This window comes from Rhipicephalus microplus, chromosome X (genome assembly GCF_043290135.1).
Source record: "Rhipicephalus microplus isolate Deutch F79 chromosome X, USDA_Rmic, whole genome shotgun sequence".
NCBI lineage: Eukaryota > Metazoa > Arthropoda > Arachnida > Ixodida > Ixodidae > Rhipicephalus > Rhipicephalus microplus.
This window is the reverse complement of record NC_134710.1, coordinates 19986465-20006386: the sequence shown is the minus strand read 5'-3', so window position 1 is coordinate 20006386 and position 19922 is coordinate 19986465. Positions and strand designations below refer to the sequence as shown.

Sequence of the window (19922 nt, the reverse complement as noted above, 5' to 3'; positions counted from 1 at the left end):
CCGTTAGGGGCACCCCCGACATTCCCGCCAGGGGCGTCACCGTCGCCGCCGCGCGCGGTCGCCACGGTCGTCCACGACCTTGAGCTGCGTGACGTACTTCTCTTCCGTTCACTGCTCTTCCCACTCTCCTTGCTCTTTCCCCGGCTCGCGCTGCGGCTCTTGTGACGTGTTGTTTGTGCGCCGAGTTCGGGGAACTTCTCTTCTTCGGGAAACCGGACTTTGATCGCCTGGCCGGCAGATTTTGTCGCCTTTTCGGCCGTCATCTTGCGCTCTTGCTCGCGCTGGCGGACTAGGAATGGAGTCTTGAACCTATTCTTACAGTTACCGGTGCCCGAAGCGTGCGGGCCTCCACACAACTTGCAGCGCGGTCTGCACTCCTTCTCGTGGTTTGGACCCGGGTTGGATCTTCCACATGCGAAGCACACTTTCGCGTTAGGGTTAGGGCAGACATCCTTTCGGTGGCCGACTTTGCCGCACGTGCGACACACTTCTTTATGTTGCCTGTACAGTCTGCACCGTACTATCATGCCCCCGAATATAACGTGCGAGGGGACTTTGTTACCCTCGAACAGGATGATTACCGATTTGGAATTTCCTATTCTCTGCGCTGCCAGTACCGTTGGGTTGCGTTCGTTCACCACAGCGTTGTGGATCACCTCCGCAGAGTGTGCCTGCGAGATGTAGTCAACCACTCCTTTGGCCGTGTTCTCCGGCGCCACGCGGTACGCAAAGATCTCGAAGTTGCGTCCGCCTATTGCGATCTCCCGCACGCGGTCGTACCGCCCAGCGCGTTCTTCGCTGGCCGTGCCGATCACGAAAATGTTTTGCACTACGTTCGGACACACGATGTCCGCAAGGAAGGCGTTCGACTCCATCCTAGCCGCGACGGCCATAGCCCGAAGTAGCTCGAGCGGATCGGTCTTCCCTACCAGCAAGCCGCCACGTGGCCGCACAACCACTTTGTGCTCTCCGATAGGCATGTTGGGCATGCGAGCCGCTTTCGAAAAGGCGACGTTCAATTTCTGGGCAAACTGCGCTCTCGTAGGTTGAGACGACGAAGAACGCTTACCGGTTTGCTTGGCCTGCTGCGAAGGCGCTTGCAAAATCTTCTTAGTCGACCGGCTGCGTCGAGTGGCGACGACCCAACCGTTGTGGCTCTCCGACGACGACTCCTCGTCGAGCGGCGTTCCACTCATAGTTATAACCGTGCGGCCGGAACCGCGGTCTAAAAGTCCATCACAATCCACCGCTGGAGTAGTATCCATGTCCGGTAGAGGCTCCGATGACGACATCTCTTCGCGGATGAAGTCCGAAACAGTCGCCGATGCGGCCGAGGCCGCTCCCGGACCACGCCGGCCCGTTAGGCTTGGCGTGGTCGCCACCTCGGATTTCGGAGCTGTGGGCGTAAAATGCCCAAAGGTCCACCGATTTTCAAAATTCTTTCGGCAGATCGTAGCGGAGATCAAACTGAATCTTTACACACCTTTCCGGTCAAGATGGGGCAAGTAGAACCGCAGATCTTCTTCATCCCGTGCGGAGCCGATGCGAAGCACGTCCGATCGCCTTCGACGCTCGCAGCGCCCCCCCGCAACCTAAACGAGACGGCACTCGACAAGGCGCGCGAGCTCGTGAAGCGCGCCGGCGACCGTCCTCTATGGGGAAACACCAAAGACCGTTTGACGACCCATAATGAAATTACCAAGGCTTTCCACCTGGCCCGCCAAACCTTTCCTCCACCCAGCGAGAAGCTGAACAGGATGCAGGTGGTGTCTCTACGACAGCTACAGACGCACACGTATCGCAACCCGTCGCTGTTTAACAGACTATACCCCAATATATATCCGACGATTATATGCAAGATATGCCATAGTGAGGTTGCCACATTAAATCTCATGCTCTGGGACTGCGCTAGAAATCCGCAAGGTGCTAAATCCGGAACCCTTCCACCGCGGTTGACCGCTGCCCTGAGCAGCCCCAGCCGCGGTGACCAACTTTGGGCCGTCCAACAGGCCCGCGAGGTGGCGGTCAGGCAAGGTCTTGACGTCCTCTCGCGGGAGGCCTAAGGCCCGGTCGGCGAAAGCTCTGCCGGACTTCCAATAAAGTATTTACCAACCAACCAAGGGCACGCCTGATCTTCTCATTAGGCCAGTTGTGAAAAAAAAAAAAAGCTAACGCCATTTTCACGGGCGGATGAAATACACCTACACCGCAGTACTTCACCATTGCACTACTCTCTCCGCGGAGAAAAAATATATTCGTTTGTAATTAAAAAATGCACTGTATATACAGAAACTGAATGATAATTATTCGTCACGAACTCAATCGCCATGGAGACGTTGTGTGGGGGGTTCTCACAAGTGCACCTGTTTTCAGGACCAGAGCCACTATAGAGTGATGCCTAGTGATACGATCTCTGTTGTCGACCGCGACCGCGCTAGGGTGGCTAGTCTAGCCACCCTAATTCCGCGCATTCAGCAACGCGGCCTGCATCGTACACCGCCTCGCCCTCAATGAGACACCGCGACGTTTTGCAATTTCATATACATACTTGAATAGAGGCTAAATAAAGGATCGCTTATTAAAATATCGAAAGGAACTCTCGAACTAATTTGTATAATCTCGTGAAAACTGTATATGACAAGCGAGAGCACTCACACAAGTTTAACTTTCTTACCAGCAATGTATTCTTATCAGAGAAAAATATTTTTAGTAGCCCCATTACAAAAGCTAGGATTACAAGTAACTCTACCAGTACTTTTATCACTTGGCGGCACTTCATTTGGCTACTGCCACAGGGATATATGCTCCACTGTGTTTGATTACATCAACGCAACTAAAAGATTACCGTGCTAGTGAACCCTGACCTTTTCAGATCTATAGTTTACAATTCGTAGCGATGTCTGTCAAAAACAAGAGATGGTTTGACCGCTTGCTCAGCAAACATTTTTGTTTATTGGTACTATTATCTCTAAACTAAATTTTCAGACTGGCTTTAATTTCAATTTAGTTTCATTTAAGTATCCTGCCACCCGGTTCTTGGCCCATCCCCCTCTGTGGGTGAGCGCCATCCATCTCAGGTCATCAGCATCAGCATCAGTTGGCGGCATCGGCGTACCGCGTTGGTCACCAGGGAGGTTTCTTTGTTCTGTCGATTAGGCTGCAGCTAAAACAAGTTCATAACTGCACTAGAACATATTCGTTGCAGGCATTATATAGTTGAGCCTGCGAGACGGTTCGTTCGACGAAGTCCCCGCCTGAAGCAGACGACCCGCGTACAGGAACAGCGGTTGCTACAACGCGGTGGAGAGCTCGCCGTGCCCAGCTCTAACCTCACGCGAGAGGGCGCCCCTCCATTTGCCAGTTTTCACGCTAGTTAGTTCCGACAATTAGGTTGACAGTTGTTCCAAAAGAGGAAACATTTCGATATTACCAACCACTGTGTAGGGCTTCTACTGCAATGACTCACTACGACTTGGCACTATTGAAGTCGAAGCTGAGGTTGGTTTCTCGGGCTCAACTACTCTCCTTGGATAGGTTCGTCATTGCTGGGTGGCGGGATCTGGAGAAAATGGGTCGTAAGCGCGCCGTGAAAGAGATCATCCGCACTTTAAATGTCATGACCCCCGAAAGACGTTTGCATGGTATTGCTTGGCTGTACTGCTGGTTGCTACCGCGCACAAGTGTCCAACCATGGTTTGCCGTCCGCTTCGGTGAAGCGTCAGTCATTGTTCGCTTTGATGAGTGGCTGACACGCATGGCCTCGCTGATGCGCCGTGAAGGCTTTCAAGTGACAATGGAGAATGATTTAAACGATGGAACCATATTCGCCTGTTTCCTCGCTCGAGACCTGGCGGACCAATTGCAAGAACAACACCTCGAGGCGTTCGTGGCCATGTGGCCGGGTGTTCCACTTGTCATGATGCATACCACGGAGCCACGACTGATGTTCAGCTTGCTGCGTGCACTGAGCGACTCTGTGGATCGAGCACCGATGCTCGCACTCAACGTGCCACCTGGAAACCTTCATGCGGGGTTTCACTATTGCCTGTTGGAGCTAGGAATAGAGGTACAGTGCAGTTTTTTTTTTCGCTATTGCTATCGGCAAATAGAACCGTAGGCGTGCACACTTAGTGCGCACAGTTCAGTTCGAAATATACACAAACAAGAAAACATAGTCTTAACAGTCCAAGGTGCATGCGACGCCGATCTCTTTCCACTCTGCCGCTCTCCTCCTCCATATCACACAACAGTCCTAGCCGCCTCTCCCAACTGGCCCTATCCTCTCCCGAACAGCCGCCGTGTGGGCTCCAGACCTTGCTCGCCATTTTTCTATCAAGTATGCTTTCACTGAACATACACCAGAACACCCAAATCAACATTGCACACATCACTGTTATGATGGATGCTGCATTTAGCTAGCCACCAACTGGGGCCAGTGCTTGGACAAAGTATGAACTGAATACGGCTGTAGATCTTAAAATTGTTATTTTTTCTTTATTCGAGAATTACCCCGCATTGCTCTTGGGCATTATAATAGAGGGAGTTTACAACAGTGGTAAAAATAAGTCTTTGTTTGCACAACAAACTTGTTTTTCAGAAACCTTATTCCATTTTGCATCACACTTTGGGGAAAAAAAAATTTGCGAATGTGTATGTCCTGGACACGTAGTCACGAATTTTGAGTTATATATTCATGTTTGTTTGCTTCCTATGAATGATCCCTTTGCAGCTATTATAGACCTTTGAAGAGAAGGCTCCCTGGGCACCACCACCATCCCATCTGGGCTCTCTGGGCTGTGGTAAAAAGGCACTCCCCCAAAATGCACTGCCAAAGCAGCAGTGTCCGCAGCCTTTGCACTCTCGTGCCATAGCTCAGACAGGAGGTGTTTATCCTTTTCAGTGAAAAGGTCCTTACAACAAGACTTTTTGCCTCTGATGTGTGCATAAGCAGCCACCTCCACACTCCATTAAAACAGCTGTTTATCATGCCAAATATCTCAGTGTTGCATGTAAAAAGCTTTGCAGTGCTTTATATGAGCAGACAGCTTTTTTTTTTAACAAGAGGCTATATTTTCGAAGTAGGTGGAGCGTGTAGTTTATTAAGATAGTTATTCGTCAACACCTATAGTAACCCATGTGATTTGGACATGGCTGGAAGTTTTCTGAATAGCATTTTGAGTTCATTTCAGAATTCTTGGATTTTTTCATTCATAGTTGATATTTGTACAACACCAGGTCATGTGTACCAACATGCATGTGCCTCAGAGCAGTACAATGGGCGCTATACTTACATGCTACTGATGTCGAGTCTGTAAAATGCACATTTATCATGTCAATGTCATGGGACCCAGTTGATTAGAATCCACCTGGGCAGCTTATGATTTTCATAGCAAAGTGTCCCTTGTACATGATTCTACAACGACTTGAAGGTGAAACCTATCCGCAATGGCTATATTACGGTGCACTTTATATTGACCCCAATGCTCATTAATGTAACCTTAAGTAAGTAACTTTTACTACTTGACTCACTATTAGCTGAATTCACTTTTATTATCATTATACTATATGTTCACAATAATGCAATTTCACTCAAAGTATTCACTCTGCCACAATTCATCATTTTTGGATGTAGTGAAGTACCCTGTACATATATGTAAGGCAATCGTGTGCATATTGATGTTGGAGCTAATGCTGCTGATAATAATAAACCATGGCTAAAGCCATTTTAATCAGTGGAGAGGTTTAAGACTTACTTGTTATGTCTGGTGCAGTTTTGCACCTCTGCCATATATTTCTGCCGTTGTACCTACATCTGTTAACATGACTCCTCAACTGAGTCATGTTACTACAGGTAACATGACTCAGGTAAGTGGTTGCTTGGGCGTGTTGGTATGACATACAAGTTGTAAGGAAACAGCACAAAAAACCAGACAATCAGTTGCACTTTCAGAAAATAAGATTGCATTTTTATCAGGTTATTTTTTATGATGTTGATATTTAATTTATCTTTGACGATCACTTTTTTTTTTCGTTCCACTGCATACGTTTACATGCGCGGTTTGAAGAATAAACTTTTGTTGTAAGTAAATGCTCTGTATGTGTCCTTCTTTGTCTGATTTCTCCTTTTTTGTGCTGTTTCCTTCCAACACCTGTATAGGGTATTTCTCTGAAGAACTTCCAAGTGCTGGCATGGCTTTGTGCTAAACTGCTTGACTGCGACTCTGAGTGCCTGGATTCTGTCTCGTACCCTGTTTTTTATTTCTTATACTGCGTTGTTATAGTGCATGAGGTCACATGAATTTTTGTACCACATGCCAAGTTTTTCCAGTGTCTGATGAGGTACTTGAAGCTGTCACTTTAAAGGCAACAAATAGCAGGTGGGGGTTATATGTGCACTGCTTCTCTTCCAATAAAAAAAAGAACATATCAAGGGCTCTTGAAACTTTGCACTGAAAAGTGCTAGTTTTTTTTTTTTGTGAACAAAACTTGTTTGCTGACATTTCTTGAGTGTTTAATACAATTTGGGATGAGCATAATAGTGGTAGATTACGCATATGAAATATGATGCACCACAGGTAATATTTGATAGCCAAACGAACTTCAAAAAAAAAATGAAAGAGAATGCATTGATGAATATCTGCTCCAGTAAGCACTTATTAAATCTCTGAGGGTGGCGACTTGGGCTTGTTGGTATGGTTGCATGATGATTATTATTAAATCTCTGTTTAGTTATTATCACTCCCACAACTCAAAATATAATTTCACATTTCTCCTGCAGCTGTTAGAGGGCACCCTTGAGGTTCCAGGTATAGCTTTGGCCACTGGATTCCCCAGTCCACGAATCATGAGGCGGTGATGCGCACTGCTTCTCTTCCAATAAAAAAAAAGAACATATTAGGGGCTCTTGAAACTTTGCACTGAAAAGTGCTGCTTTTTTTCTGAACAAAGCTTGTTTGCTGACATTTCTTGAGTGTTTACTACACTCCGGGATGAGCATAATAGTGGTAGATTACGCATATGAAATACGATGCAGCAAAGGTAATATTTGACAGCCAAACGAACTTCAAAAGAAAAATGAAAGAGGATGCATTGATGAATATCTGTTCCAGTGAGCACTTATTAAATCCCTGTTTAGTTATTATCACTCCCACAACTCTTAAAATATAATTTCACATTACTCCTGCAGCTGTCAGAGGGCACCCTCGAGGTTCCAGGTATAGCTTCAGCCACTGGACTCCCTAGTCCAAGAATCAATGAGGTGGTGATGCAACAGTGCATAGAAGATTGGAATGCTGCTTTCGAAGCACTGAGGGATCGTCTACAGTCATGAGTGGACCAATGGGATGGAACTTGCATGCAAATTGAAGGCCCCAATCTTTTGGACAAGCTGTGCAATGTCTATGTGTATACTAAAGTCTTGATTTGATTTCTATTCACTGGAATCGACTATCATGCGGTAGAAAAACATTAAAATGAACAGATCTTGAAGATCTCGAAGCATGAGTTTGAAGGAATTTCAGTCTAGTATCCTGTCCTATTTGCAGAAAATAATTTCTTATTACCAAACAATACTTCGCTGTGATATGTACATACGCTATTTCTCCATTCACTACCGATGTTAATCAAAATTGCTTGCTCAGAGATATTTAGTCTATGTTATCAGATAATATTTAAAATCTGTTGAAGATTTTTAGAAAAAAGGTTAGGTGACCTTTTGTTGCTTTTCATTTCTAAGTATGTTTTCTTTTGCTTGGGTTATCAGTGCTTAAAACCATCTTTGTAAGTCACTCTTTTTTGTCACCTTATGCAAAGTAAGTGCTTTGCCAATGTGCACATGTTTTCATATTTCACGTTGTTATGCCAAAAATAACTGCATATGCACATTCCCAATTACCGCACCAGCAGTTATCAGTTTGTGCACAAATCGTCTGTGTACTGCTTGTTTTTGAAACAGTGTTATGAAAGAGAAGACTGCAAAGTTAGTGTTAGAAATTTCAGCACAAAGCAGTGGCCTTCGGACTGACTTTTGTTCCATTTCTCATTTATGAAATTTAGTCACTCATAATGTCGGTTACACACTTGGGGACTTTTCCAGCTCTTGTTTGTATTGTAAGTGACTATGTTATTGTATGTTTATTGTATAATTATTGTATGTTTATTTTCATGTTCTGACTTAGCCGGTACCAAGTGTGTTGGCACTTTCTAATTTATTGTGAATAGAGTTCTTTACAGTTTTCTGACAATTTTTTTTTGCATATCCTAAACTCCATAAGTTTCTTTTGTGTGCTCTCCCAGTTCTGAATGTTGTCATGGTATTACTCTTTAATTGGTGCAATTTCGTGTTGTGTTTGTTTTCATGTCCTGATTCAGCCATTGCCAAGTGTGCTGGCTTTTTCTAATTTATTGTGAACAGAGTTGTTTACAGTTTAGTTTTCTGACAATTTTTTTAAATGCTTATCATAAAGTGAATAATTTTCTTTTGTGTGCTCTCCCTGTTTTGAAAGTGGTCATGTTATTACTCTTTCATTGCTGTGATTCAATGACAGAAATAAAATTTCTCGTTTCTTTTGCCAGCAATGTTGCATCTGTATATTGGTCTAAAATTCCCATTATTCATCATGCTATTTGGACTGTCACTGCATGTGAAGTACCTTTAGTGTTGTTAAGTCATTCATAGAAAGGTAGTTATTTATACAAAACAGGGTCTCTGCCTTTCAGAATGTCTGAGATTCTTCACTGTAACTTTATTTATTTATTTATTTATTTATTGTTTTATTTATTTATTTATCCTGAGGGCTCAATGGCTTTGCAGGGGCTAGTCGGAATACATTATACATAGAGAAATAACGAAACAAATATTAGCACGTTTACGTTGAAAAAAAAAACTAATAGAAAAGTAATAAGTGCAGCAAAGGTGCATGAGTGGTGAGGCATTTAAAAGTCTCTAGCATCAACTGCCTATATCCTAGTTCTGGTGGTTGCAATTTCAAGAGGTCATGGAAACAAATGAACTAAAACAAAATGTGTGTATGAAAATGCCTACATTGGGAGGATAAGTATGAGTTGAACAGTACACAGGGGTAGCTAGAAACTGCTACGAAAGAAAAACTTCATGCAGGAAACTCTGGGGATAAGAAAGAAGGATCACAAACAGGCTTTACAGGGGTGGTAATGATTAGGTGCCCTTTATGGTGGTAGCCCTGGCAGTAGTACAGTAACAAAGTTTGAAAGTCAATGCGCAGTTTTAAACAGATTCAAGTTCAGATGCAAGTGAATCAATGACAGAGTCCCGGGTAGAGCCGCATATTCTAATTTAAAATGGACTAAAGCCTAAAGCTATATAAAAATATTTCTAAGCTTGAGAAGAGGTAAAAATTTTGATGCATGTAGGCTACGATGAGGTTAGTATATTTAGTTTCAATGCATGTGTAGTTTCCAATGAAGATAAGAACTCATTTGATAACTGAGATATTTGAAAATGTGCCAGCTTCAAGATGAGTATTTTGTAGGTGGCTGTTTTAACTTGTGATGAAATACATATCATTAACACTTGTTAATCATATGTTTTATGTTTATGATTCACTCCTATGATTCAGCTATCACACACAGAAAATAATGAGGGCAGAAAGACTGCATCGACAAAATAACTTGGAAGAAAAAGTCACAGTTTGTGGGAATTGAGGCTGGCCCGCTGCCTTTGAGCGGGCTTTCCCGCCTTTTCTGCCGTTCTCATGTCCCGACATGTCTGCCCTCCTTGCTGTCTGCCGCACTGGGAAGGGCGGAGTGACGTATAACTCCCTCACCCGGAAGCGGATGTGGACTGTGGCGCCGCGTGCGGGGACCCCCGAGAGGTTTTCGCGCGCTGCGTCGGGAGCGGTCAGATACTCTCCGGGACAGCAAACGGTGAGCCACGCTATCTTTTCGTCCGTCGACTCCCGTCAGTCGGGGGCTCGTCGGACTTCGCTGACGGCGCCTCGCGCCCAAGGCGAACGCTCACCCGCTGTTTGCCCCGCTGCGTACGCACGGCCGAAGGGCGGTACGGTGTCCTAGTGCGTGGCCTCGCTACGCCGACCCGTCTCCCTTCGAAGCCAACGCGAGCGCCTTTGCCCTCGCTCGAGCAACCGGGCCTTTGCTCCGGTGTCTCCGTGGATCGGCTTTACCGCGGAGACGTGCTCGTGGCACCCCTGTGTAGTACTTTGTGCCCGTGGCGTGGATAAGCCTACTTGCTTTCCCGCCGCGCCTTACGGGCTGTACTGCGTTTGGTGTTGCCACAATAAAGTGTTGCGACTTGAGCAGTATCGTGTTTCCCGCCACGGCGACGGTTAACGCGTGCCCTGCGGCTCGCTAAGACCGGACCCACGCTGGTGGCCGTACTCCTTCGGGATACGTGTACACCACAAGTTTCAGCACAAGGCTGAAGCAATGACTGCAATAGCAACACATCGGGCTGTTATATGAAGTAAGGCTAGGAGATTTAGGTACCATACGAAATATAGAAAACAGGGTCAAATAATTGTGCTTGAGGGGACAGTAATACAGTAACCACAATATCTAAACAGATGGTGTGGTGAATAGTTGATTGTGTGACATCTGACAGGAGGCAAAGTTCAAGTTCAGCATCGAGAAACGGGACAAGCTACTGGTTTTCACGTTGAAGTATCCAGTGACTATCACCGGTACATTCTGTAGGCACACCTCATAGAATTTTTGTAGCAAGAAGTTCATGACGTCAGACCGCAAGGTTCCTGGCGAGATATACTCGAAGTAAGGAGATGTTTAAACAGCGCAAGTGTAACCACAACTCACCTGGGGCAGCAAGTTGAGTGTGTCCGTCTAAGGGAGAGTGGGGGTGCGCATTACGATGGGATCTGAATTCACAGCAACTTCCCCAATAATTCTGGACTTGATGCGAGCAATTTTTTTTGTTGCTTCAGAGTTAAAGTGAAGCCAGAGACATTTTGGAATGCCCCTTTCATCAAACTGGATGTGCTTCAGTGAACCGACCCCTCCATAGATTAAGCCATCGGACATGTGCATGTTTAGGAAAAGCATGTATGGCTTGTCCAAAAAAAGTACTTGCTTTGTTCAAGAATGTTTCTTCTAAGTCCATTGACAGTAAGCCAGTGGTAAATTGTGTATATACATAGCTCATTGTTAGTGAGACGAACTGTGTAAGCGGCATGTCCTAGTCAGTTAATGCAGCGCGCTGAAGAGTGGGTGCCATGAAAATTTTTTTGTGACTTATTTTTTTGGGGTGCCTTTTATATTGATATACGCATACATCTACATACTCGGGACATCACGGTGATGACAGAAATCAGCCGAGAGTGTCCATAACAAAAAAAAAAACTGTGTGCAGCTTTCATTAGTGGTGTAAGACTGGAACCAACAGCGAAGCTTGTGTTCAGACTCCCTAGAAAGAAGCTGCCTTCCAGAGCTCGTGTCCTAGTCCTGCTTAACCGTTTAATGCGTTATGTAAGAGCTGAACAAAATAAATATTGTTTTCATTTTCCAGCTTAAAATAGCAAACTTTAAATGATTGTGCAGTTAAATTATAGAAAATTCAACTTTAATGTATACTTTTATGTGTGTTGCAAATTCTCCTTATGTCACAGAAACAAGAACCTTGCAACGGAAAACTTACTTCAAAACTGCATAAAATGTCCTGTGTCACTTCTTGGGTGTGTACACAACAAATAAACAAAATTATTGAAGATAGAACTCGCATCGCCCAGGCCAGAAAGAACGAAAAACTGAGAGCTGTTGCCCGCACTTCATGCTCTCCACCATCAGCTACAAAACAATTGCTTCTTGTATAAACTACCTTAGACGAGACAATGCTACATTTTTCTTGCTGAAAGCTACGTTCCCCGTAAGTACTTGGCAACCGGCAATAAAGGTGGCATGCATTTCATCACTTGCTTACTCAAAGTTTTTTCGGTATGTCGTGAATTCGCGACACTCAGCAGTAAAGGGTTAAATGACATCGGTTTGGCAGAAACATGTCACATAACTTATGCAATATTGGTAGGAACATGTCATGTGACTACTGTTACATTTTTTTGGTGGGAACATGTCCCGTGACTTGTGTTACATAGTTATTGCATCTTACCTGTCAAAAAAAAAAAAAAGCATGTAACCATATCCGGCTGCTCAATTAAAGTATGTAGTTTCTGCGAACTTAAACGTAAACATTTTGACAGCAATCTGTCTGGCTGGGTGGAAAGGTTTAGAAAATTGAAATTGCTCCAGCCACAGTTCAAATAGAGTCCGACGTTTCGAGACCGACTCGGTCCCTTCCTCAGGGGGTGACTGTCTTGGTCATCTTGACCAAGACAGTTTCTGCGAAGCAATGCAGCTCTCCCTCCGGGATCTTATGGGCACTTCTTTTGAGCTGTGATCGTTGGCTGCCTTGCCCTTTCACTACTGTTGATGAGTATATATAGTGGTCATGAGATTTTGTAACAAAATGACCATGCATTGACTCGTCATAAAGAAAATTGGTCCCACTTGGAACCAGTGAAGAATATATACTTATCATACTTGCGTTTCTTCATGCTAAATTTGCTGACTTGACCACGTTGGGCCATTTGTGTCTCAGTTTTCTTTTTATTGGCATTCTTCATTGTATTGCCATGCGGTGAAGCCACCTTCGAGTTTTTTTTTTTTTTTACTCATTTAGTGAAATAAAGGAAACTGACTGGTACCCTAACGAGACCAAGGTGAACATTTCTTAATACATATGAGCGTGTAGTTTGTTGGTCAGATGCTTTGTGAAACAATCGCTGCGCCATACCTAGTGAGAGAGGGTGGTTGCTCGTTGTGCGCGGTGTTTCGAGGAAGTGCAAGCTTGTTTGGCTGTTTTGCTCATGCCACATAAACTGTATATTTGAGATTAAATTATTATTCATAAAATTGGACAGTTACAATTTTCTCGCGCAAGGCACTCTAAAAAAATCACAGCATATTCACGGATGTGAATATGATTGGTGGGGCGATCGCTAGCGTTCGTCAGTCCGCCCGTGCTTCCGTCCGTTTGTTTGTCTGTCTGTTCATGCGGTCGTTCATCTGCCTGTCCATCCATTCGTCCGTCCGCCCGCACCTCTGCCTGTCTGTCCATCCATCCGTCCGTTTATCTAGTGAACACTCCAAGTACCGCTATCTCACATCTTTTCATCATGTATTCATCATATACCAGTACCGCCATCCAGCGGACATTCTAAGGACCGCTCTCTCGGGTATGTGCCACCGGTGGTTACATACGAGACGACAACGAGACGCACAAGCCACGCCGTAAGGAGCTTCGTCCCTAAAAAGAGAAAAAAGAAACCAACTTCGCAGCTAGCTTGTCGAGTGAATGCTGCGATTGACCCAGCTTAGTGGGTGCCGAGCCCCTGCTTATAAAATAGAGGGACCGCACTCGCCCCACGGCAGACTGTTAGCCGGAATCGAGCGCTTAATTGTGTTCCAATTTGAAACTTGCGCTCTTCGGTGGTTTTTACGACCGCTGTACCACTCAGCGTTGAGATTTGTAACTAGTGCCACTCGCTCAACCATGCTTCGCATGCTTGGCACTTGGTGCCACTGGCGCCACTCTATGCTTGGCGCTTGGTTGTTCTGTGGCTTAGTGCACATTCTAGAGCCTTGGCGCCCTGCCAGTCCGCCCGTTTCAGTTTTGTTTTGAAGCTGTGCGCTTAGGTGTGTTGACAACTGTTCCCACTCCCTACTCCTGAGCGTCGTTGACGGGTGCTGTTTCCCTTAACGCGTGATGGTTTTGTCAGGAGGAACTACAGGTGGGTCAGTTGCTGCTGGCTTCTCCGAGCTTAAATGGAAGTTTCAGAAGTTTAATCACGTTGGGGCTCCTTATCCGCCCATTTAAAGTTCTGTAGGATGCGCTAGTACGCTTTGTTTTGACATTGCAAGCATAGGGGTTCTTCCACTCATCCTTATTCTAAATCAGCAGCTCGCGCATTTAAAAGTGGGTACCACTAATTTGGTTACGCAGCCGACAAAGCTATTTTGTTTTCAGCTATTCACGGCAATCGGAGATAGCATAAAATTTTACGCAGGATTTAATATGCAATATCTAGAACCGCGATGTAAGTGAGGAACTAAAAGAAAAAGCTCAGAGAATAGTCCGTTAAGCTTTGTAGTAGTGTTGAAAGGAGCATATGCAGAGCAATCATCGCTCAAACATACGAGCTGTGCACGCTGACAACTTTTCACATGCAGCGCAGAGAACGGACGTGCTTGTTCATCGCACCAACCTCGCTTGACTGCGCAGCATTTCGTTTTGATTTCTTTGCAGTGACGTGACGCGATGACGCCCACTTGCAGCAAGTTGCGCTGGCGAGAAACGTTCTCCTAAGGTGAGATGTTCCAGGCGAAACGCTGATTATTTCATTGACTCTTGCGTTATCCGGGCAGCATTCCATCTGGTTTTGTGCCTTGAAGCGCCCAGTAAAAATTGCTTGCTTATTTACCACTCCAAACGTTCGTAGTGCAGCATTTGCGCTGTTCCCCCAAAAGTGCAAGTCTAATTTGACGCAGTAAACGGGTACGGTGCGCTTTGCTGCCTTTTGGCTGTTAAGGATCGGGAACTTCGACATGCTACGTGCTTGGTACTTGTATACCATTGTGCTGACCTCATCTTTTACATACTGAAGCTGTTAATTAGCGAGCAGTATGTGAAGTGTAGGAGCTGTTGGAGTAAACTGCCTGCTTATCCCTGTTTCTGTGTGTCACCGTGCACCGGCTTCTCACCATTTGAACAGAGCCACAGAATCAGAATGGTCCTGTTGTGATTTATTTGGCACTGTTATAACTTTGAGGTAAGACGGAATTAGCTTTGGAAAACTGCCAGTGGGGTGTGCATCCTCTAAATGCAGCTGGTGGCTCTTGGTTTGCCTCATTTATAGTTATTTTCTGGGCCACAACAGAGTGTGCCTATGTCGGCTGTATTACTGTTCGGGGGAATTCTCGCAAGATGCCGTTGTGCCCCCTTTGCTTCAGCTGTTGGGTTCCTTCCAGGTACAATGTTCATTGAAAACTCTGTGGAAAGTCTTTGTTCCATTGTTTTTTTTTTTTGCCATCATAGAGTAAAAATAACGAAGAGGAAAAAAAAGACAAGTCCCGATTGTAGCTGGTTACCACTGGCTTATTCGTAGTCATATGTTGTTGTAGGAAAGTGCTGTGTTTCTACGTCTTTGTTTTTGTCTTTCAGTAATGATGTCTTGCTGCCACCAAAGGGAATGGCTGTAGGAGGCAAATACAATGGAACACATAGCGACCAAGGTATGTTTACATATGCTAAACTTATCAGTGAAATTGAGCTTTAGATAGCCATTCTCTCACCGTGCTTTTTTTTTGCTGATACTGCTTAACAGTCCAAAACCTTGTCGTATGTATAGTTTAATCAGCATAATTATTTTATCAATCCAGAATGATAACGTTACTGTCCACAATATACAGTAACTCTTGTCATCAATTGTATCCAGACCTCCTGATACGTATGACAGTATAAATGAGATGGTAGAAATAGAAATTGAATGTTACATAATCTTGAAGCAGGGAAGCTTATGTTGACAAAAGTAGTCTGGTGATAGAAAAAGGGTAAATATCAGGAGCAATTCTACTGTGAGATAACAGTGCACACTAAATAGTTCTAGATGGTTGAATGTTCTGGAGCCCTTTACAACTGTGTCCCTCATATTTGTATTGCGGTTTTTGGACATGCCATGATATCACTGCTATCGACTGCAACTAATACAGTGTAGTCCACTTATAATATTGACAAAGTAGGCAAAGTCATTTATAAACGACTATTGTTATACTGGAGCAGGAAAGAAGGAACATTCACACCTGTATTCCTGTGCATATAAGCCTATCGTTTATCACGAGGAATGCTGTAGTGGACGGCTCCGGAAATTTCAACCACCTGAGTTTTTAACCTGCACCTAAGTCACACGTATCTCGAGCATTTGCACAGTCATTGAAAATGCAGCGGGATCAAATCCCAACTCCGGGATTTGATCCCGCGAGTGTCTTTTGCTCATGCCTTGGAAGAGCTGGACTCCATATTTGTACTTTTCCTCATATGTACTGTCTGTATGGCAGTAGGCGGTGCCATGGCATCATTGTTTCATCTTCTGTGTTTCTGAAAAAGTATTGGTGAAAGTTACGACAAAATAGATTTCGCATAGTTATTGCTATAAGGACTCGAGAGAGTCTTCGAAGTACCTTCTTTGAGCATCAACATGCATTTACCAGCGGCTTTTCCATGTCCCGAAGGCCTTCTCATAGGCAGATGTTGGAAGGTCTTTTGGGGCACACGTACAAGCTTCTTTAATGGCACATTGGGTCTCATGGTAGCGTTCGCTAAGGGCAGATTTCACTTTTGAAACTAGGAAATAGCTGGTGCCAAGACGAGGCTGCAGAGGGGTTGGGGAATTTTTGCGGTGTTGTTATCATCGGGTAGTCTGGTATTGTCAGGCCAAGACAAAAGTTGATGCTCGGTCATACCTCTGTTCAATCGTTCATTGAATTGTGCACTTGCACAAATTTCTTGACTGGGGTTCATTAAAAACACAATCTAGCCTGAATGAATGCTCGCAGGTGACTGGCACTTTGCACGTCTTGAATGTAGCATCTCCCACCATAGCGCACGAATGTTGCAAGCACACTGCAACATACAGTCGGGTCAGGAAAAAAGTGTTTCCAATACTTTTTTTGGCTGCTTCCTGGCACAAGCACAGTGATAAAATTTCGATTGGATTTCTCTACCAGAGGCTGTATCTTAAATACACAGTTCTGCGAGACTGTAAGCACTTCATTGTTTGCTAAATGCCAGTTTCTCAAAAGCAGGTAAAAGTGGCCTCAGCTCAAATTTCGACCAATGATTTCAATGCGGTAGAGGTAATTTTCAGTTTTGTCTTGACTCTTAGTAGGAAGATGGACAAAACCAATACAAACCAGGATTTCAACTAGTACTTTCATGTACTTTCATTTCAGGAACATTGGTTTCTGTTTAGTTCTTAAACTGCGATTTTGCATTGAGAGTAGGGACCCCAGAACTTGTTGTGCAAACATGTTCGATTCATTGACCATCATTTGTAGGGTATCATCCTTAATATACTGTGTGTACAAAGTCAGGGTATGATTGCTAGATAGCAACCGACTGATTGAGGGCCGCCTAGAGTGTGGTGTCACACTAGGTGAAGTGGTCAGTCCCAGTGTCCATTTTTCTAGAGATGGGCTGGGAAAAATGGGAGTATTCTTGTCCGAATCACTGTCTTGAGAATCGCCAATCAGGTCTGACTCACAATTTGAAGTCATAGCTGGGGCCTGTTACAGTTTGTAAACATTATTTGCATCCCTGGCCTCACAGTCCGTTCACTGCTGAACATCTGACACTAAAAAAGCACTTGACTCAAGTTGCTAGTGCATTTGTGCTAAAAAGAAGTTTGCCTCTGTGATAAACTTTCTTTAAAACTTGTAAAACGCATGAGGATCCATTAGACATGGTAGATGGTTTGGGCACAGCAAGAACAATGCATATGCTCAGTCAAATGGCATGTATTTCAAATACCATGACAAAAAGTTGGAATGGTAGTTATTATTTGGCCCCTAATAATTTTGGAACCTGCTCAGAGAATTTTTCTCTGCTGAACAGCACTTTTACTGAAAAGCAGGACGGCATCTTCTCTTAAGGGCTATGTCTGTGAACTAGTAAATTCAGGTGTTATGCTGCAAGGGGTGCAGAGCATCGCTTTTATAGGGCTAGTAAACTGGCTCCGACATTTTTTTATAATGCCCTAACAAGCTGACTAATTCATACAGTAAACCCCAGCGATCACATTTTCTGAATACTGTAGCGCACTGCAGACCCTCCATCTCGAAAAACAATTCTTGCGCCTTTTTCCATCTGAACAATCCCCCTTGTGTGCACAGTGACGCAAGCTTGACCATGGGCAGCTTTATGTACCACTGAGCTTGGCGATTGGTCTTTTGCCTTGCGAAACAGTCTCTTAACCCTGCGGTGAAGAAGTTTCGGCCGCGCAGTCTGCATTTTAATTTTCCTGTGCTGCGCGCTGCCGTCTTGTTGATCCCGAGACTACTGAAGAAAACTGTATTGCCAGAACGAAAGCCTCTGAGATAAAGAGGTGTCTCGCTACTTTACCACTAAGGGAAGGGTGCTGCTCGAACCGCGTCTCCTCCCCATGTCTCTATGACATGTGCTCATGTGGGGGAGGTCTTGCTCGATCGTCGGCTGCGCGCCGATGACGTATCGCCAACGTCGTGTCACATTGCCGAAATGGGCGGAGTCATGACCACGGGCTGTGCCTTACACCTTTTTATGGTGAAGGGTGGTGAGGCCGCGCGAAAGTTTGAAAACAGCTGAAACTTCCTTATTTGCAAAACTCTTGCGGCAGCGTGTTCACATCGCAAAAGTGTTATATTTCTCTTCATAACAATTTTTGGACTTCAGGCTTGTTTACTGGCCCTTTAACAGATTGAGACCACTCCATGTAAACTGCTTGTGTCTTAACACATTTTTTCAATTCGTAGTACGACTAGTCTGTGAATACTATTATCATTCGACTTATTTATTAGTGCAGTATTTTCTTTATTCATGGCAAGGTCCTGGCACTTACCAGCATTAAGTGTAACTGCTTTAATAAGTCAAGATAAGAAAAGAAAGCACTTGCATACTCGGGCAGCTGCCAAGAACGCCCCCCCCCCCCCCCCCCCCCCTATTCCAAGGTCTCGCTAGGGTGACCTTTCAGTGCTACACTAATGAAGACTACTAGGCACTGTTGCGCTCGTAGTTTGAGTGTGCTAAGGTCCCTAGATAAAACAAGTTTCCAAGGTAGCATCACTCATTGTTCTCGGTGCCATCTGCATCTGTAATTGGTGCATTCCTTGCATGGGATCTTATGAATGACTGGTGGTATTGTTTATTATTATGCAAAAGGATCAAAAAGAGTACACACGCGCATATGTATGACTGCAGCCGGATTCTCCTCGGGACGGAAGACGAAATCGTAGCCAGGACACAAACTGCAGAGGAGGGGTGTTCCAGTTGGTGCAAAGTCGGCCAAGATTGTTTCACTGTGCATGTTCAGTGCAACATCCGAGTTTTTCAACAATGCTGAGTTGTAGTAAAATAACAGAAAACTGTTTTCCTCTCTTCGACGTACCTCGTGCTATCCGAAATTATGCACACCATGAAGTGTAGCTATGAAACTTTTCACGCTAACGCTTTCGTGCAACGCGGTCGATGGATGTCGACGCGGATCTGCGAAACGAGTTGATTTGTCGGTTTTGTTGAAAAGCCAGGAGCACGTCTAGTGCATGCCAGTTGTTACAAGTACTTGTGCATATGCACATTACATAACAGCTGGAGGGTTTATTGAATGCACCTTGAGGAACATTTCATGCTTGACCAGTTCGAGCCACTTTCCCTAGAATGTGGCATAAAAGTCGTAACATGCTGCTTGTAGACATCTCACCAGTAGAACTCTTTTTTTTTGGGAGGTTCCGCGCACCCCACCAGAATTACCTGGCATCACGATGGTCGAAATGGGCGCATAAAAAAAAAAAAGCTGTCATCGCAGTGCTGCTATACTCGGCAACTTTTTTTGGCACTGAAGGGAAAGCAACGAGGGCGGAGCTTCTGCACATGTAGCACTGCGCGAAGCATTCCGTTGTGGCATGCGTCTCAAAATGCTATGGTAAGTGATGGGGGAGCACTAACAGGGTTTTATGTAGCTGCACACGCCGATTACCGTTTGAGGTACACGTAAAAATGTGGGACTTTCTCGCGCACTCTGAAACGTGAAGTCACAATGAGTAAATTGAAAGAAATATGAATATCTTACTGGTGCAAGCTGAGTCTTGTCTCAAATAGATCCCTGAATAAA

At 44.7% G+C, this 19922-nt stretch overlaps 2 protein-coding genes across 5 annotated transcripts in view; both read left to right on the top strand.

Annotated features, from left to right (window-relative positions):
• The first annotated feature begins 3087 nt into the window (after positions 1-3087).
• Positions 3088-8573, top strand: LOC119175699 (uncharacterized). Its single transcript, XM_037426642.2, has 2 exons — positions 3088-4066; positions 7187-8573. The coding sequence occupies exons 1-2, from the start codon at positions 3458-3460 to the stop codon at positions 7328-7330; spliced, it is 753 nt and encodes a 250-aa protein (XP_037282539.2). The 5' UTR covers positions 3088-3457; the 3' UTR covers positions 7331-8573.
• A 1266-nt stretch (positions 8574-9839) lies between these two features.
• Positions 9840-19922, top strand: part of metro (membrane palmitoylated protein 7-like protein metro) — a 105119-nt gene continuing 95036 nt past the window's right edge. For 2 of the 4 annotated variants that reach the window (XM_075881913.1, XM_075881912.1), the window contains exons 1-2: positions 9841-14369; positions 15224-15294. In XM_075881913.1, coding sequence (XP_075738028.1) covers positions 15252-15294 — 43 coding nt within the window. In that variant the 5' untranslated portion in view covers positions 9841-14369; positions 15224-15251. Of the gene's footprint in view, positions 14370-15223; positions 15295-19922 lie in introns of all 4 variants that reach the window. The other 2 variants (XM_037426638.2, XM_075881914.1) reach the window with 2 other exon arrangements.